Genomic DNA, 27,780 nt, shown 5'->3' with positions numbered 1-27,780 from the left:
AGAGATAGGGCTGAAGAACTTTCGTAAGATCTTAATATCTGAATATCACAAATGGCTGTCATAGGTATAAATGAATAAGCAAATAGGCAATAGAATGAATTTATGAATAAACAGATGAATGCATATATGTGTCTGTGTGATTGTATATACTATACACACATAATATACAAACCAATGGGGAGGTTGTTTGATACATTTGCTTGCTAATACAAACAGTCTACAAAGAAAGAATACATACAGCATGGAAAATCAGTCAAGAGGTTCACTTCTTGTTCAACTAAGCATTACAACAGCTAATATACTTGATGCACACTATTTTCAAAGTGCTGTGATCTTTTTTGTCATACTTGGTGAATCTTTCTCAGAAACAGCCACTTTCTTGGTATTTTCACATAATGCAGTGCCTGTTGTTCACAGAGAATTTTATCATGAACAAAAACATCCATTCTGTGACTAAAACACCCTGTTCATGAAACACCAGAGTAGGATAGCCAGTCTGATTAAACGGATGGCGAGGAAATTCAAAATTACATCTTGGTGCAACAGTGGTGTACAACAAGTAAATCAGCTTCTTTCAGCGCACACCTCATCTTCATGGAGCAGGAATTTGGACTTACAAACTCTTCCACATAAAGTGGCTACTCAATAACATATACACACACATGGGTTCTTTGGTTCTGCTATCAGTCAGGGTTAAACATAAAGTACTATAAAAATCACATAAACACAGAGGCTAATTGCTGACGGGTACAGGCATATCACAGGGCTGATTGTTACTCTCCTTCAAATGAGACTGTCCTTTCTTGGCTTCCAACCACCAAGTTTTCATTTCACCTTTACCCTGTAAAACAGAGGAAGCTGCTTGTGTCAGTCGTCCATCCTACAAACAGGTTTGATTTAAATGTAAGACCATGCTATGTGTCTCACAGGAAATACAGAAATCAAACATAAAAGGAATTGGGGAGGTTAAATCTCTTGCTCGTACTAATTCCTGGTCTATATTTATTCAAAGGTTCAGTTGCAGATCAAGTAAATGAAACTTAATTTACTGAAAGCAAAATTAGTTGCGTGTATCTATACAAAGTTTATTGGTCTCAGAGGATAAGATGGGGCTATGATGTAGATAGGATTTAATATTGAATGTTCCAAAAGAAACTTAGACTTTTGCAAATATGTTTAGCATTGGGCTGCTGGCAATAAATATTATTTATTATTTATTATTTATAATGATCAATAGTTGTGCTCTGTAAAATAAGTTAGCGTATGTATTACAGGAGCAGCATGGTGGTGCAGTTGCAGCATTGCCTCACACCTCTGGGACTCGGGTTCGAGCCTCCGCCTGGGTCACATGTGTGCGGAGTTTGCATGTTCTCCCCATGTCGTCGTGGGGTTTCCTCCAGGTACTCCGGTTTCCCCCCACAGTCCAAAAACATGCTGAGGCTAATTGGAGTTACTAAATTGCCCGTACAGTAGGTGTGCGTGTAAGAGTGAATGGTGTGCGAGTGTGCCCTGCGATGGGCTGGCCCCCCATCCTGGGTTGTTCCCTGCCTCGTGCCCATTGGTTCCGGGATACGCTCTGGACCCAGTAGGATAAGCGGTTTGGAAAATGGATGGATGGATGTATTACAGGATGCACATCGGCAATAAATATCTACCATTTGTCATCTCATAATTGCTTTATATGTATGACATAACTGCAAGTTGGCTGTTACCTTGACAATGAGTGAGCCCCGGCAGGTGAGAATGAACCCCCCCAATCTGTGGAGCATATCAGCAGTGCTGCCACTGCACTGGATCTTCAAAGCTGTTGATGCATATGAATGTATAGTAGATTATGAACCAGAAAAATCATTTTCATTTGGAAATAACAGAAATTAGAAGCTAGTTTTACAGCCATCAAAAGTAAAACAAGAAGCATTTTGAATGTGTAACATGGTATATATTCAATCTCACTATAGACTAAATCTATTTAAATTTACTTTTAAAAAGGCAAGATGAAGACTTCAATGTATGCCCATTAAATTCTTTACTAATTTTTTGTCTTAATCAGCTTTTCATTCCTTGAATGACAAATTAATGCATTATCGCCAAGTTGAATAAAAGTATTCAAGGTTTCAGAAGTAGCTCCCAGCAGAATTTTAAAATAATCAACATACCTAATATTCACCGAGCAACACTTTTTTCTACCTTCTGTACAATGAAATCAGGTCATTCAGAATGTATTTTGGCAGGTACCAGGATTTTTAAAGAATACCCACCCTGCATCCCTCCTCAATGATAACATGGATACATGCTAATGTTAGATGCCCTTCGCGCATCAGAGACTATCAACATAATCCTTAAGTCCTTGGCTCTCCCTACCTTCACTCGTTGATTCCATTCGCGAGGCCGTATTCACCGTATCGCCAAACAGACAATACCGCGGCATCTTCGTACCCACGACACCAGCAACCACAGGTCCTGTGCGAATAGGCAGAAATTAAAGTGAAAGTTTACTTTCCCTGAAATATAGTATTCTTTTATAAAAAACAATAAAGTATGGTTAGGTAGTGGAAAAATTATATTTTGAAATCTTGGCGATAAATTTGATCATGGATCCCACTCCCCTAATTTCCAAGATTTCAAAATATCAGCGTACTACTGCTTTGACAAGAACAGTTAATATACCGAATACCATGGTGCAATGTCTAGAAACTATGATGGTCTAAAAAAAATACATTCCATGAAGTCCATTATACTCAATGATTATATTGCTGACAGAAAATTATACCTGAGTGGATCCCAGCCCGTATCTTCAACTGCGTTGTGGGTTTGTGAGGTATTTGAAAAGTCTGGCACACACTGACCAGGTCAAGAGCCATGCTGGCAATCTCCCCAGCATGATTGATGCCATTTTCACTCGGAACACCTGAAACAACCATATCTGACAAAGAAAAGAAAATGTTTCTGGACAAATTTAAACATCTTCTGTCTTAAGAGCTGAATTATCCATATAACACCTAAATCAGTACAATACACAGCCTGCCCAGACCTATAACCTCCTCATGTCATCGAAATTGCAATAAGATGTTTAAAAAGGTCTTTTTTGGTATTTGTCTTCCAAAGTAAATACATAAAACATACTTCAATTCAGAATAAAGTTTATGGGGAACTGTAAATTATATGTTGGTGAGTGTGGAGTGTGCGGTAAGCCTTAATGTACTCCCAGTTGAAACTCAAAGGTTTACTTACATGCATCTCCTATAGTCTCTACTTTGTACACATCGTGATTGTCGATGATCTCATCAAAGATAGTGTAGAGCTTGTTCAGGAAGTCCACCACTTGGTGAGGTGTACTTGATCCGGAGAGCTGGGTAAAGCCTACAATATCACTGCCACATCAGAAACAAACGGTGGTCACTAACCTCTGTTTTTTTGTTGTTGTCGTTGTTTTTAACAGTAAAGAAAGCCAAGTAAACACTTGACTAAAAACAAAGTGGGACTTTTCTGAATTCCACAACACAGCACAAGGAATTAGTTGACACATCGCACATTTATACAATCGTTAAAACCTGCCTGAAATACACTGTAGCATTGCAGTAGCTTTGAGCTTCTGCTGTTCGGCCTTGGCGGAGATCATCAGCTACTGGCTTTGGTAGCATACCTAATAAAATGGATATTTCTTCTCATGTAAAAGCAAGTCTTATTTTTGTAGACGTATTGTGCAGAATTTGACAGTCATACTCACAACTCACATCTGAGTCATTTTATTTGTACACATTACAATGTATTTATATGGTCCTGCAGTTAAATGAAAAGTATGAATAGTATTCTAATTATAAAAATGAAATATATATATTTGCAGAACATAATGTCTTATGAAGTTCATAGTGACGCAGACTATTATGATTAGACTGCAAATAATAAATACTTGGTTACTCATATTGTTCATATTTCATCATATCCAGGTTGTACCCAAGCATTGTGGCCTATGATCCATGTTACCACCCCACCCCCCCACCCCCCCCCCCCCCAAAACCACTACCAACATAAGTGTTTGGAAGATGGCAGACAGCATGATACATTGCTGAAATTTAATCAATTCGCATTTATTATTAAATTAGTAACTAACCTAAGAAGAGTAAAAATGCAGCCAGCAGTAGATGAGTATCTTACTGTAAAGCAAACGATCTGTCTTCTGCTTCTCTTGAAGAAGATCCTGGGTTCTCTCTGCCACAACAGCTTCCAAATGTTTACTGTATTTTTCCATCTGGAATTGATGTGAAAAATATTTATATACGGCAGTTGGCAAAAATAATACTGGATTTTAAACTTCAAAGGTTGGTGATGTCACGAGTTATTCCAGCCCCCATATTTGGGTTTTGAATGTTTACTTAAAGGCTTTACTTGAGAACATCTCATTGAAGAATTTTCTAGTGTAAAACTACAACATTTAGTCTACATTCAGAAAATCTTTAATAGTTCCATGAAACTACAGGCATACCATAGACACGTTCTTACCCAATATTAAAACAGTAGTTTTTGTCCCGCCCAATATTTTCCAGGATTTTGCTTTTAAAAATATCAATACATTTATCAGGAGAATTTGGCTCTCCTCTAATCTACTGACTGAGAGGAAAAAACGTGTAGCTTGTATACACATGAATGAATGTATATTGTCAAAGCTGAAATGTACAGCCAGCCTATACATAGGTACCATATACAAGGTCATACAGGATAATGTGAGAGGACTGATTTGGCTCAGTCACTTAATGGATCTGTCCCTGCCCCCCCTCAATACTGAAAACACAGTGATGCCCTGGTGTGAGTTGTATGTGTGCTCATGCTGGTTGTTGAGAGTACTGTACCAGGTTCATCATCATGTCCACTGGGCTGACTTTGTGTGGATTCATCTTCTCCAACATCTTCTTCACCTGCCCGAATGTTGGCCTCATTGTCGCATTATGGGACCAGCATTTCTTTATCAGCTGGATAAAGTTTAACCGTAGTTTAGAGAGTATCACTTACCCCATGTGGTTTAAGATCACAGTGTAACAAAATTGATACTCCATTTTGTATAAACAGAAATAATTTCTTGTGAATTGATATGTATTTAGAGTATCAGCATATATTACAGTAAGATTCATTTTTAGCAGCAATTCAAAAGTTGTTTGTATCTTTAAACAGAAAAAAAATAGTTTTTGAACAAAATATAAATGTGCTAGAAAGATAATAAAAAACAGAATCAATGGATGGGGATTTCCATCTCAAATGAGATTAATGAAATTTGTATTTAATCTATTTATAGACCATATTAATTAATGAATTACGAGAAACGAAAGTAATCACAGTTGACAGACCTCACAGTAATCTGCCTCATTTGGACAGTCATTGTCTGATTTCCCAGCCTTCAGTTCAGGAAGAGGAGGACGCCACACGACATCCAGCTTAACAACCTCCATTTGACACTGCTGAAGAAAAATCATGAACAGCCCTGAGTGGCGACACCCAATCTGTGCATATAAAGGGGGCATCATCGAAGGAGTAAAGCAGAATACTCACAGAAATAAGGTCACAGCGAGTAGCAATCTCAACCAAGATAATAGAGTAACTAAAAGAGAAATAAAAAAGCAATCCAAAGAAATCCAAGCATAAATAAAAGGCATCATCCCACAAACAGGATTCTATTTGTAAATGAGATGTACAGTATAGTACTCATTTAAAAAGCTTAACAAAATCACACATTTGCTAAGCAGGCATTAAAACTACTAGAACCCAACATGACAGCAGGGTTATATTTAAAACTATGACACAAGGCCCAAAGAATCCAGTGCTCCAATCACCACTGTCCTAAGAACCAGTGTGTTGCCATTATCTTTACCTGTAGACGTCAGCAGCTGCAGTGAAAAAACCAGAGGTTCCAAGGAGGACCTCTGGAGCACAGTAGATACGGTAGAAATTACGAGACCGGTAACTATTACTCACTACCTCAGCGTCTGCTTTTCTATAAGCTGCGAGTCCATAGTCTAGAATGCAAAACAAAATATCTTCAGAAAATTTGTCGGCAGATCATTTATAACGTTTACAAAATCGAACTCTACAACACAAGTGTCTGAATACTTTTTGTAAGGTACTATATCTGTGTTATCTTACAGAATAAAAATATAAAATTTCACAATAAACACTATATATATATATATATATATATAAAAATCTCTTATTATATAAATTATATAATATTATATAAAACTCTTTAAAACTCATTGTTGCAGGTGCATGATGTCTCATTACTTAAACCAACATCTGTTCATTTTGTTTTTACGGTGATTTTATCACAATTATACCTGAAATCTTACAGACCCAACGATCATCAATTATGCAATTCCGAGAATGAAGCCGTCCATGAAACATCTTGTGCTGGTGGAGGTAAGACATCCCACGAGCTAAATCACTGGCAAACGACAGCCTGGGTGACAGAATCAGGGGTTTAGCCAGTCGTCTACTTCAATTTTCGCAAAGAATACAACAAAAATTATTTCACAGTGAGCCGTGGAACATAATAATATAAAACTATAAATATACTTACCGAAATCCCCAGTTAATCGGTATATCGTCATTTAAAAGAACATCAGCTAAGCTTCCTTTTGGGCAATACTCTGTAATAATGCTTATGTAAGGAACTTCAATAGATCCACCAATAAATTTGCACAGGTTAGGGTGGTCCAGTGTCCTGTCGGGTAATAATATTGTCCAATTAAAAACTTTGATTATTCACTTATGATTGGATGATATTGAAGTAGTCAGTCTATAATTCTTACCTTACTTCTTTCACCTCCTTTCTGATTGTTTTTGAAAGCGTGAAATGTTTCTTCTGTATAAGTTTTACTGCCACTGTTCGTCCATCACTGTAAAAAAAAAAAAACATGAATCCAGAGACATACTTACGAAATCCAGTCACTGTCTACATCATGTGCTGGAATCAATGATCCAGCCAAGCATAACCACTAATGTAGTCAGTGTTGCAGCCTTCTGTGAGATTTTCAGTGTTTTAGCAAGACCAACAAAGGAATCCATCCAAACATGGAAAAAATCTGAACATTCTTCATACCTCTGCATGTAATGACTACATGATTATATTAAGCTTTAAACTAAAAAAATCTTTAATTTAAATCAAAGCCACTAAACATAATGCCCGTAGAGATGATGACAACATGGCAGGTAATAAAAATCATACCAGGAATTACAAATAAATACTAGCACCCCACCAGGGTGTAGTCCTGCCTTGTGTTCTCGTGGCCTCCCTGTGACCCGGCTCCGCATAAACAGCTGGAAGATGGGTGGGTGGATGGACAGCAGATCTTTAAATCGGTTTTGAATGGAAATGAACATTCAAACATCGGATGTAAGGGTAGTGACCGAAACAGTGAGACTGCAGATACAAGTTTAGCGGTCTTTATAGGAAACTGTATGCGGGGAGTGATACAGGATGCAGGATGGGGTGGCAAACAAAACGGCAAATGGCAATTTTTTTGTTTTAAAGTGGGTGTCAATGATGGTGGTACCATATGCGCGCATGCATGGGTGTGTGTGAGTTCCCGTAACAGGTGTGTCCAATGCTATTGATGAGCTGTGGGATATGGTCCCCACAATGTAATGCAAACTTAACCCGCACACACAGACATTTCAGAATACCTTCCTCCAAATAATTTCTGATTATTTGCATCACAGTTAGAGGAACGGTGATAAATATTACAGTATGTGTAGTTTATTTTACATTTCAGGTGAATGAGGTCCACTTACTAAATTCCTGGCTGAATGGAGCCCTCCCTGTAGACAGTGTTGACCACAGTGCACAACGTCACATCAGTTATGGTGCTGACACTAGAGTTTCTTTTCCCCGGCTGTAGGCTGGCAGTACTGGAGAAACCCGCACAGTATGTTTTAACTGCAAAACAATTTCAATCATTACTGTCTGGAACTCGAGTCATTACTGCACTTATAGAATTTAAGTAACTACCTCTCACCGAACATGATATCTTTATAACTGATGATCCAGCTTTCATCCCAAAACATCTTCTGCTTCTGATACTGAAGCCACTAAAATGAGATAATATTTTGGCCAATGGCATATTACCACTAACGGACAGACTGTAAGATTTCTGTGGCTCTGTAAATTGAATTATACTTTGTTTTTGTCTTACCGCTACAATTAAGATGAAGCCAGTGCAGAACAGGGCCACTGGGAGGCCAGTGGACACCTTGATGGTCATGGACATGGGACAGACCCCACAGTCCGCTGGGCAAGTGAGGCAGCTCTCCCCGTGTTCACAGATGTCATCCCCGCACACTGAGAAATTGGGTAACAGAGGCAAGAAAATAATCTGAATTACAAACTACTTCCAGACAGAGACACTACACTCCCCTCCCCCCACCCCACCTCCAGTTCTGTCACTGTTACTCATCAAATTTAGTTTTCCTAAAAGCTTCAGTTTGACCTACTTCCTTTACTGCTTTCACCATGCCCTCAGTAATGTCACAATGTTTTTATGTTTTGGGATCGCCGTTCATAATGGCAGCTTTGTCTCCATGTTTCTGTAATGTTCACATATGAAACAGATAAGACAAGTTAAGAGCGGTTCCTTATCTTTCATTATGAATCTGTGCGTTACTGAAGCCAATTCACTGCACATGAACAGTGCGAGTATTACTCAAGGGTCTCAGTGCGGTTGTTTTGGTCCGCACCAGAGTGAGATCACTGTGTCCACACTGGCCAAGTGAATCGCACCATGCAAGAAATCAAACCAGAGTTAATTTTAATCAGAATAAAATGTATTGGTGTGAAAACGCAATAAGAAACGTATATCTAATGAAGACTGTAATCCTATATCGGTCAAAAACATTTTATCATGTGAATCCAGTGGCGTCACGCGCATTGAAACTGAGGTAGTACATGCACGTTCTGGCTAGTTAGCTGGTCATGACTTGTAACAGCATCTTGACAGTTACCACTTTTTGTCACCACTATCACAAGTTATACTTAGCAAAACGCTGAATTCCATTTATCTCCAGGTTAAGATGAAGGGGAAAAAAATTCAGCATCGTTTCAAAAAAAGACGGACAGTCCCAGTCCTGTCAAGTTTCAGAAAAAGGGGGGAAGACACCCCTACTCTAATTGTGCCCGCTCAGAATTTTGGCTTGCATGATGCCCCTGTATGGATTAGTATTTTATTCATGAAACTGCACCCTAAACAGTGTTACTCTTATTTTAAATGATGAAACCTTTGATATCTTAGATTTTCATAATATCATACTGTTGGGGAAAGCGCCCGGCGTTTCCACCCCAACTCCACATTTACGAGACACACACTTTATAGTTTTACTTGCAAGGGTACCCACACTCTCTGCAATGCAAACTACAGCAGAATGTGTTACAAAGGGTGGTTCCCCTTGACTCCTTTATTTATAGTCAGTGGGAGGCGCAAGAGTCATGCAGAATAGGGAGGTGAGAGAAAGTTCTGGTTTTGCTAAGGTGGGAATGCTATTATTAATATAATCTAAAGTATGAGGCTAGGGGAAAACAAAATAATGTATATACATATTTACATTCATTGCTGATCATACAGGAGTGATAACAAAATGATTAATAACAGTTTCTTCAACCTAACACATACTAAATATGTATCATGATATCTTTCTTGCTTTCATAATGTGACTGTTCCATTCGTGGCCATTGAAATTTCATGATACACATCAAACCCCCCCCCCCCCCCCCCCACTAAGAAGGCAAATACAGTCCTGCCCAATGTCAAATTGCAGCTGATGCCTTTGCCTTAAAGTAAAAGATGTAATACATATATTTGGATTAAGATACTGTTTATCAATCTGTCATAACCATACTACTCAAAACTGTACATGAGTGATTATAACAGATTGCATCATTTGCATTTATCATGGAGACATATGCCACTTCTGTTATTTATGCTCAAAAGGTACAACAAGAACACAAAATGCATGGAGTATTTTGACAAGGACTTGCTGACCTTGAGCACTGACGACCAGGACCTTGGTCTCTAAGGCTGCATGCATCTGTCCGACTTTAACGTGAGCAATGACTGAGGTCACACCTACATGGATCAGCACCACCTAGAAAGCGACAATCATAAGACAGTTCTCCAGGTGAAAAGGTGAAAAGTGTCATTTACGCAGCACATGGGCCCAACAGACTTTTTTAGTCATTCAGGCTAAAATTCACCTTTGATGTCCAGTTCTGCTGGCTCATCCGTCCAGCTTTGGACGCCGTATGTGTCACAATCTTGCCATCATCAGGGATCCAAGGTCCACAAATTCCACCTTGCCTCTATAAGAACCATTGACTTTTAAAAGACCAACTGAGTGCAATTGTTTATAGTAATCAATTTGATTTTTGTATGACAGATCTTAGAGTCAAGGTCAAATTTTGTGTTCATGACATGCAGATAATTCAAGAGGAAATGGGCCTTAATAGCTGCCTATTAAAGTAGGCAGTTCTGCCATTTATTGGTCATATTTGAGTATGTCCTCATACCCTAATCAACTTTGATTGTGTTGGTCAGATAATTGCAGTTCCGCTTTTCTCTTTGTCCTTGTAATTACTCTGATGAAAGATGCAATTAGCTGATGTAACTGCCCAATTATATTCTACATTATACCTACAGACAAAGAATGTAGCTCTGAAATATTGTTTTCTGTATGCCTTTGATGAAGCTCAGCAGTGACTAACCAAGCGAGAGAATCCAGGACACCCACCATCAGAGCAAGGGGACAGGAGTGGATGTTGGCGTGGTACACACAGCAGTTGTGCTCACTGGCACTGTTCCAGTTTGATGGACATTCATGCTCATGACAGAACTTCTTGGCCTCTGATCCGTCCCTGTTAAAATGAAACACGACTCTTGTAATAAGATACCATGTATTCCTAGAATGTATCACAACCCACATGTTATGGGACATTCGGAAGTACAGTACAAATACTCTGTTAACGATTCAGCTCAGGGTTTCTTGAAAATGTCAAAGAAGAAATTCTTATAGTCTTTTGGAATTACCTAAAACTGAATATCTTGTTCTTGACTGCATACTCATAGAACGAATCCGACGCTGTCACCGAGTAAGTCACATTAAACTCTTCGCCATTGGTGACTTTTTCCGGAGGTCGCTGCACCCACGCCATCTCAAGCCCTGCTCAGCCACAGCAATGACCACATATTATATATATATCTATATATATATATATATATATATATATATATATATATATATATATAGCACTGAATTTCACAGAATCGTTCTTTAATATAGTATCTACCTACAGTATATTGTTATAGGTTTTAAGCAGAGGTAGAGATTTCAGGTCCAGAGAGTACAAATCCTGACCACAAATCCTGAGACTTTGTTTCAACCAACCAGTTGAGTGACTGTGACTCTTTATATGCAACGTGTTGGTTGAAACAAAATCTTGGTCTGGATTTGTACTCTCTGGACCTAAACTCTCCACCTCTGGTTTTACGTGGGGAGCAGACACCTGCATTCAATGCACATCATCATTTATGAGGTCAAAGGTTGGAAGAGACAGGATCAACAAAATTGACCTCAATGTCCATACTAACCCATAGAGAGGAGAATAAAGCTTAAGAGCAACAGCTATAATTCTTGTCTTAAAAGAAATCTTTTCTTTACCTCCACAGTCGATCATATTGTAATCATTAGGTTGTGATATAGGCCAGCAGTCAAACTCTGTATTGTCCAGGTCATGCCAACAATTTACAACCTATGGAATAACATAGTATAATGTCAGAGTATAATTAAAGTCAAGAATTTACAAAACCGAAAACCTGTAGCATATGTTAGTCTTCAGTCCGTTTGCGTTATTTTTCATGTTTACTACCGATAAAGAAAATATTTGGTTTCACCCTCAATTAGCATCACTGTTACACGTCTGCAAATATATCATAAATGTGATAGTCTGAAATTCTATATTATTATATATACACTTTACAATCCATAATATGGGCTATGCATAACACAATACGTGTCAATCTAAACCCACAAACAAGAACACAAGAACTTAGAATCTTAAGGAGTGCAACAAAAGAAAAGCCACAGTTATTCCAGCATTCCTAAAACACAAAGTGCACTAATGCCAAATGTAGATGCTGCATGTCAGATGTCCCAAGTGCAAGAAAGACACTGCAAGAAAGTGTGAACTTGTTCATGGAATTTTCCTTAAACTCACTCTGCGATCTTAAAATTAATAAAAAATAATCCCAGAATAAATTTTTTTAAATGTCATCTTAAGTGAAAATTAGGATTCCTGACCCAGTTTGGAGTTAAGCAATACACCAATATACACCAATTTGCATTTTACGCTTACCAGAATGAGGGCCAAGCTAACAGCAATCCCCAGTGCCATGCGATCAGCGGTGAGCTTCTCTTCTCCAGCTGCCTGAACGCTTCTGTCGCCCCAGCTATAGAGGCCCTTACTAATAGAATCGATGAAGAGTCATCTAACCAGAAACCTGTTTTTCACTCACAGCTGTGCTCCAGCGGAAATTGTCTGACCTTGACCCAAAAGCCCATCAAGTGTAACAACAGCACTCGGTTACAGAAATCATCTGATTGTTTATTAATTTATTTTGTAGAATAGAGGGAGAGACGCAGGAGAGACGACCGAAAAAAAATGTACGAGCAAAATTGTCTGGCTATATATAATCTAAGTTTAACTGATATAAATATTGAGTGATATTTACTGTTTTTGCCAAACTTTTGGAATCCAGTTTGAAAGCAAGATAGTACACTATATGAGGGTTAGTTAATCCTGATCCTGGAGTGTCGGTATCCAGCAGGTTTTCTATCGTACCTGGTCTCTGATGACCCACACCTGATCTCAGGCAGATAGTAAGTCATCAGGTAGGATAGAAAACCTGCTGGATACCGGCCCTCCAGGATCAGGGTCACCTTCCTCTGTACTATATGAATAATATGAGAGACTGGGAGATAACCACAGACCATTCTGACCTATGTGCCTCCATTGCAGCATTATAATGCAAAAACAATGGCAAAATACATATAGCAAATAGTAGTCTAGTGAATTAATTGTGCACCATACTAGGCTTGAATGCCAGTGTTACATCTCTCTTGTGAGAGATGGGAAAGCAGAAAGGAGTGTTCAAATTAATAATACATTAATAATTTGTTTCAACCAACCAGTTGAGTGATGACAAAATACAAGGATTAAAAATAATTAGTGGCAATGAGAAAAGTCATGTTAAGGTATTATATGGCTTTATGGTTTTGTAACCAGAAGAGACAGCCTGCACTAATTGAACCATGCAGAGTTGTTGCAGGTTAGTCCCAAGAACACCTGTGATTTCCTCCACAGATAGTTTTCCAAGAATAATTGTTACTGCTGGTTCTTTTGTAACTCACTTCTGCTTTTGTCAGGTGATTCTAAATGCTTTCCTTGTGTAGATGATCTGAGATTGACAGGTGTAAATCATACGGAAAATGGGAGTTTCTGCTTTTAACACAGGATTGATTGTTCATCAGAATGCACTGTTTTCTGTCAGCTAATTGTGTTTGGTCAAGGTTTATGCATGGAAAAGCTGCAAAGTGCTAACATTAGCAACGTTGCTGCGATGTGGCAGTCTATTAAAAGGAAATAATATGTTCTGAAATAAGTAACCGTGGACATGAGAGAAGGTATGGTGACAGGCAAGACACTCATACAGTGTGAAGAATATTTAAATGTGGCATTAAAAAAGCCTGTAACCGTGACGTTGTTTTGATATTACTGAAGTGCAACTGGTTGATATGAAATCTTGGACAAAAATCTGGCAAGTTCCCTGTTTGCTTTCTTTCTACAAGTATTTCATGTTGCAGTGAACTGTGTAGCGTGCCGGCAGGCTAACAGGAACACGCCTAAATAAGCCACATTTCCCAGAACATACTGTATATCCAGTAAATGTGACTACTCTTTGCTTTTTGTTACACGCTGCTGCCTTTTTAGTTTTAATTGAAGAAATATATATGTTGTGCGAAAGAATATGAAAAACAATAAAAATCAGGCAATGATAAAAGTTTGCAGTGCAAAGGTATGTATCACAGTTGTTCTTGTGGATCAGCAACGTTATTATTATTATTATTATTATTATTATTATTATTACCATAATGCCAGCTTTTATCATCCCCTAATTACTGGGTAGCTTTATTTGTCACATGCACAGGTCAGGTATACTGGTAAAACTCACAGTATAGTTGATCTAGTTAATAACTAAGAAAATAATTTGTATAAGAATCAACAAAGTTGTATTGGCTCAGCCCCATGTGATCATTAGGTTGCTTTATGTCTGTGGACCCTTGAGCACGGTCCTAATGCCCCAGCTCCAGGGGAGCTGCACACTGCCCGACCCTGCACTGCAACCCCCATGTCAGTACTGCAACCTCCATGTCAGTTCTGCAACCTCCATGCCTGCACTGCGACCCCCATGTCAGTACTGCAACCTCCATGCCTGCACTGCGACCCCCATGTCAGTACTGCAACCTCCATGCCTGCATTGCGACCCCCATGTCAGCACTGCAACCCCCATGCCTGCACTGCGACCCCCATGCCTGCATTGCGACCCCCATGCCTGCACTGAGACCCCCATGTCAGCACAGCAACCCCCATGCCTGCATTGCGACCCCCCATGTCAGCACAGCAACCCCCATGTCAGCACAGCAACCCCCATGCCTGCATTGCGACCCCCATGCCTGCACTGCGACCCCCATGTCAGCACAGCAACCCCCATGCCTGCACTGCGACCCCCATGCTTGCTCTTACCTGTATGTGTGTCTCACGGGGAACAAGATGCAGTAGGTGAAAAGAAAATTTCCTCTCAGGCATTAATAAAGTATCATTATTCTATTCTGTTCTATTCTATTCTATTGTAACATGGTATCAAAAAGCACCAGTACCAAATGTTTATCCATCCATCCACCCATCCATCCATCCTTCCATCCATCCATTTCCCATAGCCATATATCCAATGCAGGGTTAGAGTGAACCATAGGGAGAATCCAGTTGCATAGTAAATCAGAGAAACACAAATCTGCCAAAACCAAACGTCATGGGACTGTGGGAGAAAACCAGTCTATCCAGGGAAAACCCAAACGAACAGGCAAGAACCTGCGCATTTCATACGCAAAGAAATAAATTCACCAGTGCTAGAGGTGAAGGGCACTAATGCTATTGACTGAGCCTTCATGTCCCCTCAAACAAAGCTTCTTGATTGGCTTATAATTATGTTTAACTGAGATGGAATTGTCAAAAAAAATAAAGATGGAATCTCTGTTGCGATTGGAAAATCATAATGACTATACACATGAAAACAGACCACATGAAAATATTATTATTATGACAATATTATCCACTGAGACATTATTCACTGGCATTGAAATTTCATAATTACATAGTTTTAGCCAAGGGAAATACAGCCATTAAATTTCTGTCATTAACAGTAATATTTCCAGCAGAACCACTGTTATTCTGGAGGGCAGAATCATACATTTCACAGCCTTAGTTGTAGAAAAAGCTCAGTAAGAATCAGAAACTGCAAAGTCTTGCAAAGATAAATATCACAATTACACATAAGATCCAACCTCATATATTTGTAACATCTTGTCAAGCACATGCGCTTACAGTGACAAACGCACATGCCTTCGCTAAACCATGACAACAGGTCCACTTTATTATGTATATATTTACCTTTACGTGTTTCAAATTTATATAACCAAACAATTATATTAGGAATATTCACAAATATATATACCTATCAACTTTGGCTTCCCATCCTTGCAGTGTAGTAGGTAATTGATGTCTACAGTATCTGCATGATGTCATAACATACAATTACGGAATGCTGATAAATTAAGAAAAATACAATAATATAGTGAAAAGTAATATGGAATTTAGACTGAAGAAATAAAAGCCCCCCGACTTCTATTTTTCTTCTCTGAGACTCTGCAGCTCGCTATCCTCTGCCATCCACTTCTTTTCACAGCAGGTAATGCCGGATTCAATACAAGACGTAGAATTCGCTCAGCATCGCAGTGCTATAGCCAGCAGAGAGAAGTGTGATAAAATCCCACCCCCCCCCCCTCACCAAAAGGGATCCAGAAGCACTTAGGAACACGCCCTGGACCTGCTCACCAGCTGCGAAATCGGCGCTAATCGGATCACCCGTTGTCTCTGCACCTTTATCAAAATGACCAGATTAATCTTAGGTGGTACTTCTTATTGCTATCCTTCCATTAGTTATTAGTTATTAGTTATTAGTTAGCCTTAAAGGCTACAATGAAGAAGACACTGAAAAACTGCTGCAGGAAGAGGAGGGTAAAATAAGAAAATTCTCCGTATGTATTTAAGTTGCAGTCAGGGCATAGTCTTCCCATGTTCTCCTTACCCATGAATCATACATGAGGGACCTCTTGTGACACTTTAGTGAGAATCTAATGCAGCACTGGGTGGCTCCACTCTTGACTGTTGACAGTATTGTTAAAGTTATTGTTTGTGTATTCAATAACCTAGCCTTCTGAAACATGTCAGTCCATACAAATGACCATGGCAGTCATTTGGATAACAGTGTCATCTAGCAATTATTTATCTATTTACAGTAAAAAGTGCATTCTGATATCAAAAGATTAAAAAAGCATTAATGTAATAATATAACTGAATGAAATGTTCAATTTTTGATACAGAGTATTCCATGGTGCTAAATGAACTCGGATTTTGCTTCTGCACTAAAAGTTATCAAATTTAGTGATACAGATTCATTGGCACCTAACAGTAGTTTACGTTTCTTCTAAAGAATACATTAACAAAAATACATTAAAACAATTGAAATAAAAAATGAATTAATCAATCTAAGAACAAAATCTACTGTTGCAAAAAAATGCAATAAGAAAGGTAAAATTCAGTACAAAATTTTGATATCAAAATAGAATTTATATAACTGGTTTATTCATTTAAACTGAAAACCGAGAACAACACATATTGAATTAGACACTTACATCTGATTTGTAAGGTTTAAATATTACAGTGAACACCTGCAGAACTGTGAACCTCTTTGTCCGCACTAACAATCTGCATGTCACATTCTCTTCTTATTCCCAGTAAACCAGTTGCGGGGTGAACTCACGCCTGGAGAATTTCCTTACTGGAAACCTTGTCATCAGAGGTGCAGGGAGTGCTGCCCGGATCCTCCTTGGAGCTCAGGGCCCGGGAGTTAACCCGAGAGGACCTTTGCCTCCGGGTCCCATTGCATACGCAACGCAAGAAATTCTTGAAAGTCATCCACATTTCCTCATCCTTGTAGGAGTAGATGATGGGATTCATGACGGAATTGAGCACAGCCAAGAGGAGTAACCACCTTTTGAAGACCAGCACCATACACTTTTCGCAGTTCAGACCGTCCATCAGAAGTAACACCAGCCCTGGGGTCCAGCACACCACAAACGCTCCTAGAAGACAGAACCACATGTTGACATGCTGATAGAGAAATACTCAGAGATAGGATGATAGAAACAATTTTCAGTGCAGGGTTTAAGGATTATATTATATGGTATTATATTATACGGTAATTATTACGGTACTGGCACTAATGATTCGAAACTTCAGATTGTAAAAAGTAGTAAATATTGCATGTCCCTACGCATCCACCAGTCAGAAAACTCAGTGGAAGTAAAAAAAAAAGTATCAATAAGGAAGAAAATAATGTTTACAATATACAATGACCTGCATTAACTTGCATTCAGTTTCATTTGTCACAATGTACTGTATTAGTTCCATTCATTTTTCAAACATGCTGCTTATGGCCCCAGCCAAACCAGCAACGACAGAAACCCGCCTACAGATGATAAATGCTTTGACTCAAGCAACACATGTAGGAGCTTGTCTGCTTGGCTGTCTGCTGTGCACAATTTGCACAGAGAGAAAACAAGACTGATCTCTGAAAGTCAAAAACACACCCTCCCTTACAGCACCGACACCTACGTTTATATCGACACCGAAAAGATTTTTTTTTTATGCTGAAATTCAAGTACACTTGGAGACAACTTTGCCAGTGACGAGGTCTCTCTCTATTCATTAGCTCCCCTGTGGCACATAGTATGTCCCCAAAATGTGGACACACTGATTCATTTAATCCTTGTTAAAATGGGTCTTGGTCAAAGGCACAAAGAGTTTCATTCAAGATGTACAGTATTACAGCATCAAATGGTATGCAATAAAAATAACATCATACGGTGACAAATCATCCATGTCATATTCATTTAAGCTTTAATTAAACGTCTCCCATGAACACATCCCACATTTTAACCTCCTATGATGCAACTGAAAGAACACCATATGGGTGCCTAGCTGAAATCATATTATGCGTGCAATGGTTTCTTTCATTAAAATTTATCATTTACTTAATTCAGAATAATTCCTCTACTATCATTATAAACTATGTAATACTGACTTAAAAGCAAACTTGTCTCTAAAATGTCAAAAGGATTGTGGTATTACACACCTGACTGAAACTGTATCACGTGCACAAATGTGAATTAAAGCACAACACATCTAAATAATAAAGTGTGGATAAGCGGTAAACAATCTGATCCTCAATTCTGCCATTGAGCTTCACCCACAATTTTAAAAGATGAAAAAAAAGACAAAATTTTTCATACATCACAAAAATTGTGCCAGGACTGGTTTAGTAAATGAAGGCTATTCAGTTACAAAAATTGCACTGAAAAAGGTATCCCATCTTGTGACATATCAAATGTAGTTTTCGGAAAGCTCAAATGACAACCTATACCGTCTATTCCCAAGACAAGAAATCACACAAATATACACCTACTATTTTCTGTTTGCCAGCTTGTCTTTGTAAATACCGCCCTTGTGTTAGAAAATTACACTGCAGGTTCAGATGAATAATGCAGCAGAGGAGATGTGGCAGCTCCTTAACGTTTCTCTTATCTTGTGGGTGACAGAGCAGAGAGATGCCACAACCACAGAATGCAAGACATCTGAGCTGACCCTTAAACACTAAACTAAAAAAACACAATGAATGGCGCTCTTAAAGGTACATTCTAAACTCTTTACAGTAATACTTATAAGAACTTAAGAAGGACAGCGAATATCATCAAATCAGACTCGTCAAACCTGTACAGATTAGCTATGATGAGGGCGTGACTAATACTCATATTGTTGTTCCACTCATGTTGGGCTAATCTACCCTGTGCACCCAACTAAAACTTAACTATGAGGAAAAAAATTACTACTTGAAAGACATGTGGAAAAAAACTCTTATTCACAAAAGTCACTCAGCCTGTTTTTCACGCATTTTCAGGTTTGTTTCTCACTGCATTTTACATCTTATGCAACAAGGGATTAAACAGAACTCATCCCATAATTCGCAATTAACAGGTGTTTCGGGTTAATAGGATCCTTATATGGTACATGTTTACTTTTCATCCTTAGGACGTGATCCCATGAACTATTATTAAAAATCCAGGACTCCACAAAAAAACTCCCTAAAAATAATATGTAAGAGTTCTCACAGTACATTTCAGGACACTGTATACCATGGGCACATGTGTTCATGTATTTTTTTCATGTTTTTCTTCTTTTATGGAAAAATTTGTACTATACAATGACTGCACTTCCAGGTTTCACAGAAGGTTCTAATGATGCAAACAAGACCCTCTATAGGGATGTGAAGCCTTTTCTCTGCAAATCACACAGCTACCCCAGTAGCCTGTACTACGAAGCAGAGTTACTGGTTTATCGGGGTAATGTGTCGGACATAAGGCAGTCTGGGCAAAATGTAAGTGAAAGAATATGTAGTCCATTTAAACTGTGGTACCTTAAATCCGACAAGTTACCCTGATAAGCCAGTAACCTCGCTTCGTAGTACCGGCCCCAGGACATCTTTAACTGAGAGTACAACTGAATCTATACTGACCACCTATAACACTGGTCGATTAACTTTAAATCATAACTTATATGACTTATCTCATATCTTCTTGAGCAATGGATTTGTTCAGTGCCAAAGAAAGAAAATGGAGATGGTAGTTTCATTTCATGGATAAGAAAACTGTTAAAAAAACTGTAAACACATCTGTCCTAATATTCATTCAGACCCTGATCTCCCCTCAATAACATCGACACAGTGCTTTCAAATTCATCCTGTCCTCAAATCCAGAAGAACAAATCAGTGAAGTACACTGTCTGAGATCAGAATTTATTTTGCTTCCTTGCACCATAGAATTATTTCTGTTTAGTTGACACATGTGGTGTTGCTAAATGCAAGGAGCTCTCTTCTCATTGTCATGTGTGCAATACTATAATAGCTACTTGCAAACCAGCTAGCTGCCAGCACCAAACTCAAAAACAATTGGGTCTAACTGACCCCAACCCAGCTTCTCCATACTTGATTTTTGTTAATCAGCCACGTATGCTGAGAGCAGTGGATTACAAATATTCTTTTAAAACTTACAGCTACATCTGGGTACATTTCGAACAGGAGAAGTAACACTACGACTCACCTAGCACCAGCATTACAGTCTTTATGAGCTTGATAGGCGTCCTCTTGCGGTTTAGAGACCCCTTTGTGTGTTTGGACAGAACCGCCGTTTTTCTCTTGACATAAATGTATATCCTCAGGTAGATTGCTACCATAATTAGAAACAGCAACAGATTAGACAGAGACCAGAATACCAGGTAACTCCTGCTGTATATCGGGGCGAGTGTGGAGCATGTGTCCAGATTACAGATACAATTCCAGCCAAGGCTGGGCACGGCACCCATAAATATAGAGAGCGCCCAGACCAGCACGATAAGTAGAGTGACTCGCCGCTTCGTAAGGTTACTGTGCACCTTCCAATTCAGGACAGATATGTAGCGCTCCAGTGCAATAACCAGTAGGTTAGCTAGGGAAGCTGAGAGGCTCGTATCCAGCAAGGCTTGGCGAACGAAATACATGGGAATAGTGAGCTTTCTAGAGACTCCACCTGTGTTGAACATGAGGTAGACATAAGCTATACCAGCAAGAAAGTCTGAGGCAGCAAGGCTGGCAAGCAGGTAGTAAAATGGATAATGAAACCTCTTGTTAGTAATCACAGCAGCAATGACCATGGCGTTAGACAGAAGGATAAAACAGCAAAAGACTGATCCAACGATCTGGACAAAGACAATTTGTGAAGAATCCCAGTCTCCTGTCTGGTTTCTGTTTTCGTAGAAAAAGTCCATATGCTGGTCAAAGTGGCATTCATTCTGGTTGCTCATCTTGCATCAGCTTCTACAGAAGATGACTGAGAAATACAGAAAATATTATATGAAGAAAGCGTAATTATCTATATTGTAATATTTAATTGCAAATGAATTCTTACTGTGATATGCATACTGCAAAACTGAATGCGCCGATTTCACACATTGCCATACGAGGTTGAATGGCATATACGAATACATAAAATAAGATGAATTATATTACTTTAATATATTTAAGGTGATTTGATACAGATCGTAAATGGCTATTGATAATATAATTTAGTTGCATGTTGTTTGCCTTGAAAACGTCTATCTGACTGTGGGAAATAAAACGTCAGACTGGGTGCCAAGTACAAAGTTCACAGGGATGTAAAAATGATCTCTGTAAACTGTGTAATGTGGACCGCCGCTACTTCGCTGTATGTTTCACACTTTACATCGAAAAGGTAAAAGAAAGAAACAAGCGCAAACAAAGCATTGCTTCTTCGGCAATCTGATTACACCACCAGGGTTACGCATGTAAAATTCGTATACAGTCGAATATAATCACGAATAGATATATATCGCTTTCGAAAACACGACTAAATAGGCTATATGACAGTAAATCAGAGAACCTACCTGATTAATTATATTTAGTTGGCATATAAATATTTTTTTCCGGTATTGAGAGTTCCAGTCTTTCAGGTTCTGTTTGGGACTGGCTACGTCTCCATTGCCTTAGACGGAACTCCGGAGTGCGTGACTGACAGAGAGAAGCGCACCCAGCGGAGTGTGCCGTTCCTGCTGCTCTGCGCATGTTTTACTCTCATTTATGACCAATACCATGTTCTCGCTGTTATTTACATTTAAAGTCGATGCCCAGTTTTGGTCCCAGGATAAAAAAACACAGTTTCCATCACAGGATGCCTGTTTCTGTAAAACAGTAGGTTTACAAATAGGAACTACCACAGAGAGCTTGGGGAAATACGGAAATAGACAATGAATGTTAATGATTCTTGCTTAATGTTAACTTCATATACAAACAAATATGGGAACTCACCTGAATGGGGGACATAAAGTTGTTTCCACCTGTTTGTTTGCTTTTGAAAAACTCTTATATAATGTCAATCCATCCGTGTCCTGTAACTTAAGGTGGGGTGCCAACCTATACCCCCCCCCCCCCCCCCCCCGATATAACATTTCAATTAAGAAGAAAAAGCACATAGTTTGAGCTGTTCTTAATGAAGTTTTATCGATTTGCATTAAATTGGTTGTAGTTCATCATTGCATTCATACAGTAATGGTTCTCCAAAAGTTATGCTGGCACAAGCCTGTGTAATATTGATCTTATGTTAATTCAACATTAATGAATCATGATTAAACAGATTTTATCTCAATCAGTTACTATATACTGTATCTGTTAATTATTTAAATCTTTTATGACCTACTGAAGGAACAAGTCATGAATAACACAAGTGAAATACTGATCTCAGATTTGTTCATCATTAATGAATTGACACATCTTTTATCGCAAGAAGCAACTGTATGCCCAGTTGCCCATGATTGCTTAAGTTTTTTGTACTTCAGTAGTAACTGACTTATTACTAAGAATTTGTGTTCTGTCAAGTAAAGTGTTAGCAATTATTTTGATTAAGTAATCTGCTGATTATTGCAGGACACGTGATAGTTTTTTTTACCAAATGCACAAGACAAACACTTTTGGGAAATCTTCGCCTTCCTGTGTGTCTTAGATTCCTGTAAGGATATGCAGTGTAATGTCACCGTAACTTAATAAATACAAATAGAAGCAAGACACCTCAAATGATATCTGTTTCAAGGGCTTTTGTTTAAGTTTCATTGAAAAGACTGATCCAACGATCTGGACAAAGACAATTTGTGAAGAATCCCAGTCTCCTGTCTGGTTTCTGTTTATGTGTTATACTTAAGAAAATACAAAAATTCAGGTCGGATGCCAATGGTGTTTGAAATAATGAAATGCTTGGTGCCAAAATATTAACATGATTTGTGTTTATCTTATCTACTTGAACGATGGGGTTTATTTCATAATAAAGTTTACATGTAACATTTTTGTGTGATTAATTAGATGGTGGTTCTTTGCCACTAGAAATCAAGGTGTTTTAGAATTCTCAGCTTAATGAGAATTGTTACAGTCATGATCTTCTCACTGGTTAATGCAAGGGAACTGCTTAATGCATGGGACAGTTACCTGGGTTTCAGGTTAGCTATCGGCAAATTTGCACAAAGACAGTTTTAGTTTGGCCCTCGCCATGGCAGTTGCACTGGTCATACAGGATGATTCCTTAGCCAATTCTTGTGTCTCAGGGATCATATTTCTAAGCATGAATTGATAGAATTTCCCTCTTCATTTATTTCAGTCTGATTTATGTGTAATAGGAATGAAGCTATTTAATTTTCATATATACTACTGTAATATTAGTGGTCACACAGAAGATTTAAAAACATTAAGTTTATTACTCTATTTTTGGCATAAAGTGGACAGCTCTGTTATAGTATCTTTTGTGGAATATAGAATTGTGAGAGTACTTTAGCAAACGCTGCCTTAGCATTTGGATTTCTCTGTTTCAAAATTTGTCAGTCACACAAAATGTTGGTATTCACACTGTCTCTTTAAGTAAATAGTAAATGATTTTCTCAGGCTGCTGATCATATATGAATACAAAATATGAACAATAGTCAGTAGGGAGAAATAAAACAATGTATCATCTAACTATTTTCAGTACCTGCTTGTCCTATTGAGAGTTGCAGGGGTTTGGATGCAATGGCTGCAAAGGAAGAAATAACCCAGGATGGGACACCATTTTATGGCAGGGCACACAAACACACACACACGCACATACATATACAAGGCACACACACAAACACACACACGCACATACATATACCATGCACACACACACACACACACACACACATACATATACCATGCACACACACACACACACACACACACACGCGCATACATATACCATGCACACACACACACGCACATACATATACCATGCACACACACACACACACACACACACACACACATACATATACCATGCACACACACACACACACACACACACACATGCACATACATATACCATGCACACACACACACACACGCACATACATATACCATGCAGACACACACACATTAGTCACATCTATGGACAATTTGGTAACTCCAATTCATCTTAGCATGTCTTTGGACTGTGTAAATGTGTGTGTGTGAATGTGTGTGTGTGGGGGGGGGTTCTGGGACTACCCAGAAAACACCACACGGAGAGAACATGCAAACTCCATGCACAGAACACTGGTCCCAGAGACACCAGGCGACAGTGCTAACTACTGCACCTCGACAATGAATCATAAACATGAATGAGATTTATTAAAGGAAAATTGATATTTTCCTGGAAGTGAAATTATGTGTTGCTTCACAAAACAATGCACAAACAAGCATTTTATTCGAGGATTACTTGTTATTAAACAGCATAAATCAAAAGCAGAAATCTTCTGGAGTATTTTGTAATGTACTAAAAACATACCTGCTACGGAGTAATTCCACAAAAATGTCTTTTAAAATGCATTTTATCTTGATCAAAGATCTTGGGAAAAGCAACACATGCATTTTATTTGTACAAGTGACTTTGAAACCCGTTCAGCACTAAAGAGTTGACTACATTCCATGTAGTGTGAACGGCTCACTGCATGTGTGTACATTCCAATAACCCTCAACCGGATTTGTGACGTTACATTCCAAGTTTTTATTTGCACCATCAACAAAGATCACTTTTTTAGATGTGCAGTTGTAAGTCTACAAAAAATAGGAGAAAGATAAGCACGGGAGGTTCTAGCTATTGGAAAGACCGGGGGCTAAGTCACGTTTACCTGGGGCTTTACTTTGTTTAGTTTTTTTTTTTGAAGGAAGATTGACTTTGGGGCTACAGCCCCAAGTGATCAGACTAAACGGCGCCCATGAGCACATGCATATCTAGTAGTAAAGAATCAAAAGTATTAAACTGATAGCATCTAATCGGCTCTAATTCATGAGGAAAATATGGCAACTTGTTGAGTTGGGAATGTTATTGAGATTGATATTTTTTTAAGTGTTGGGTGTTTCATTAGGTCTTACTTTCAGTTACCTTAAAGGGGAGCAACATAGTACCATCAAAGAGTATACCCTGTCCTTTATGATTAACTACAATTTGTTAAATCTTTATGAAAAATGCAACAAGGTTAATGTTAATAATATTGCACATATAAAGATTCCAAAAGTTGTCATTGGGTCTGCGTGATAAACATTTTAAAGAAATTTACCAATCGTGCCATTGTACTATTGTCACTGGAAAGGGGTGTGTGGCATTCTCAATATGGCGCTCCCATTATCTTTGAAAGAGGACAGCAGTCCAATAAGACTCCCTGTCTTGCTGTATGGCTGCAAAACATGGATGCTATCCAGTGATCTGAGACAAAGACTGAACTCCTTCAATACTGTGTCTCTTCAGAGAATCCTTGGCTACTGCTGGTTTGACTTGTGTAGAATGAGTGGTTGCTAGCGAAGTCTCAAATGAGGGACATTGCCTGCATTGTGAGGGAGCGTCAGTTACGGCACTACGGCCATGTGGCGCGTTTCCCTGAGGGTGATCCGGCTCACAGGATCCTCATTGCTGAGGACACAAGTGGCTGGACCAGGCCACGTAACACCTGGCTGCGGCAGATAGATGGAAATTTCCGGAAGGTGGGGCAGGACTGCACGTCAACCTGAGGGATCACCAGCTGGGATCCTGAGGTTTTTCATCGTGTATTGGGTATAGCAACACACTGTACTCCCCAACCTGCTCCCTAACCTTCCCATTGTATCTAAATTTATAATTATTATTCATTTTAGTTTATTTAACTGTCAGTGATAACAGTTTCATCTGAAAAGTCCTATAGTTTATCTATGAAATACAGTTTGTCATGAAGCAGAACTTGTGTTAGTATGGAATATCAAGAGTTCTAAGTTAAATGTAACTCTGTTTGTCACAGTATAGTAATAGTCTTATCTCACTGAAAGCTGTTTTTCTATGAGGAATATAAAATCAAAACAACAAATGAAAAACATACTTGCATGGTTCACACAAATGTTGCTGCAGTATTTCAGCCTTTATGGGTACCTACTCATTCATGTGAGGCCATGACATACAAGGAGAAACATTTTCCCATAGCGACCCTGCCTTTCCCTGTAATCAGCACATCACATGGTGTGTCATTTCCATGACCACTAATTTCATTGCTTCTGCCACAGTGGGTTAGCCTCAGTGAGAAGGAAACAATCACATGAAGACAGATGAATTGTGTACCTTCTCCAGGACAACACAAAAAGACTCCCTCTGGTATTGTTTTCTTTAAAACTGGGGAACAGTCACTGTTATCTTTCACGGACATCTACAACTATGAAAACATAAATAAGATCAAAATATTTAGCAGTGGAATAAAAATGTATAATATCAATACGAAAGCAATCTTGATATCATATTGAAAATCTACAGCAGTAATAGTACAAAGTAGATACCTTCATACATTTGGGAGAGTAGGGTCTGTCAGGGGCGAAATCACTTTTCCAGACATGGGATTTGAATTTGTGACCTGTGTTTCATGAGCAGAGAGGTCTAACTCATAGAGTCACTCACCACCCCCACAATAACTGTTATCTTTGCAAAATTCCACAACCTAGCATCACAAAAATTTCAAGGACAGTTTCTAAGTCATAATAAGTTTGTATGGAGTTTGTAGTAGCTTTCAGAAGCTGACATCTGTGATTCATTTTGAAGAGCACTCTTGGGCAGATGAAGAATACCTAAATTATATCCCTGTATTCTCGGCTCTTATGTGCCGCGTCCCTTGTTTTCAGCTGCATGTTTTGTGTACGGTAAAGATTTGGCTCGCAGTGATGTAACTCCACCAATTACACTGTACAGCTAGCCAAATTGCCCCGACTTGGCTGAACCTGCTCCTTCACTGACCATTTACTTGGTGAACAAAAGCATGCAATTTTCTGTGATCCGCGTTTTCAAGAGGAATAAAGGCAGGGAGTAATTCCTCAGCCAAATTTTTAATAAAAATCATCCTATAACTTTCTGTCCCCTTCAGATTTTGATCAATGGCTGTTGTAATTGTGTGGTCCAAAGAAAAATTAGATTTCAATAAATAACAATAAATCATCAGTGATGAGCCAATGGCAAACAAGCTTCCAGTACAAAAAAAATGTGCTTTACTTAGGTTTTATTATTGTTCTTTTACATAGTAGGATTTGACATCAAAATATGGTTAATATTTGAAAGTATTTTACCACATCAAGACCTGCAAGATAACCAAATAAGCGGTTTATTCCTTGTTTGAACAGAAAAAAAGATTCTTGTAAAGTTCAATTTATAATTCATATTTACAAGATTTGATGTAAATAGCAAGATCAAATGCCTCTTGCA

The 27,780-nt window shown here is 38.6% G+C and overlaps 2 protein-coding genes across 10 annotated transcripts; both read right to left on the bottom strand.

Moving 5' to 3' along the window:
- Positions 1-85: 85 nt before the first annotated feature.
- Positions 86-15,252, bottom strand: LOC125727594 (atrial natriuretic peptide receptor 2-like). Of its 9 annotated transcripts, none has more exons than XM_049004427.1 (24): positions 14,834-15,252; positions 12,386-12,494; positions 11,692-11,782; positions 11,061-11,193; positions 10,765-10,888; positions 10,232-10,336; positions 10,020-10,122; positions 8,181-8,326; positions 8,004-8,076; positions 7,780-7,924; positions 6,798-6,884; positions 6,566-6,709; positions 6,324-6,445; positions 5,861-6,005; positions 5,542-5,590; positions 5,340-5,450; positions 4,848-4,967; positions 4,156-4,249; positions 3,556-3,643; positions 3,232-3,371; positions 2,771-2,923; positions 2,362-2,460; positions 1,713-1,804; positions 86-841 (listed from the first exon to the last, which is right to left on the bottom strand). In XM_049004427.1, exons 2-24 carry the CDS (start codon positions 12,422-12,424, stop codon positions 734-736), a joined length of 2,511 nt encoding a protein of 836 aa, XP_048860384.1. In that variant the 5' UTR covers positions 12,425-12,494; positions 14,834-15,252; the 3' UTR covers positions 86-733. The 9 variants fall into 9 exon arrangements, 6 of the variants coding, with proteins under 6 accessions (XP_048860384.1, XP_048860382.1, XP_048860386.1 ...); XM_049004425.1 differs by lacking the exon at positions 14,834-15,252 and adding an exon at positions 14,515-14,614 and having other exon boundaries at positions 12,386-14,454; XM_049004429.1 differs by lacking the exon at positions 14,834-15,252 and having other exon boundaries at positions 7,780-7,896; positions 7,997-8,076; positions 12,386-14,633.
- A 134-nt stretch (positions 15,253-15,386) lies between these two features.
- On the bottom strand, positions 15,387-22,097 carry LOC125727595 (lysophosphatidic acid receptor 3-like). Its single transcript, XM_049004432.1, has 3 exons — positions 21,923-22,097; positions 20,584-21,348; positions 15,387-17,511 (listed from the first exon to the last, which is right to left on the bottom strand). The coding sequence occupies exons 2-3, from the start codon at positions 21,320-21,322 to the stop codon at positions 17,186-17,188; spliced, it is 1,065 nt and encodes a 354-aa protein (XP_048860389.1). The 5' UTR covers positions 21,323-21,348; positions 21,923-22,097; the 3' UTR covers positions 15,387-17,185.
- Between the last annotated feature and the right edge of the window lie 5,683 nt (positions 22,098-27,780).

Source organism: Brienomyrus brachyistius, unplaced genomic scaffold, assembly GCF_023856365.1.
Source record: "Brienomyrus brachyistius isolate T26 unplaced genomic scaffold, BBRACH_0.4 scaffold104, whole genome shotgun sequence".
NCBI classification, from domain to species: Eukaryota; Metazoa; Chordata; class Actinopteri; order Osteoglossiformes; family Mormyridae; genus Brienomyrus; species Brienomyrus brachyistius.
This window is presented reverse-complemented; position numbering and strand designations above follow the sequence as displayed.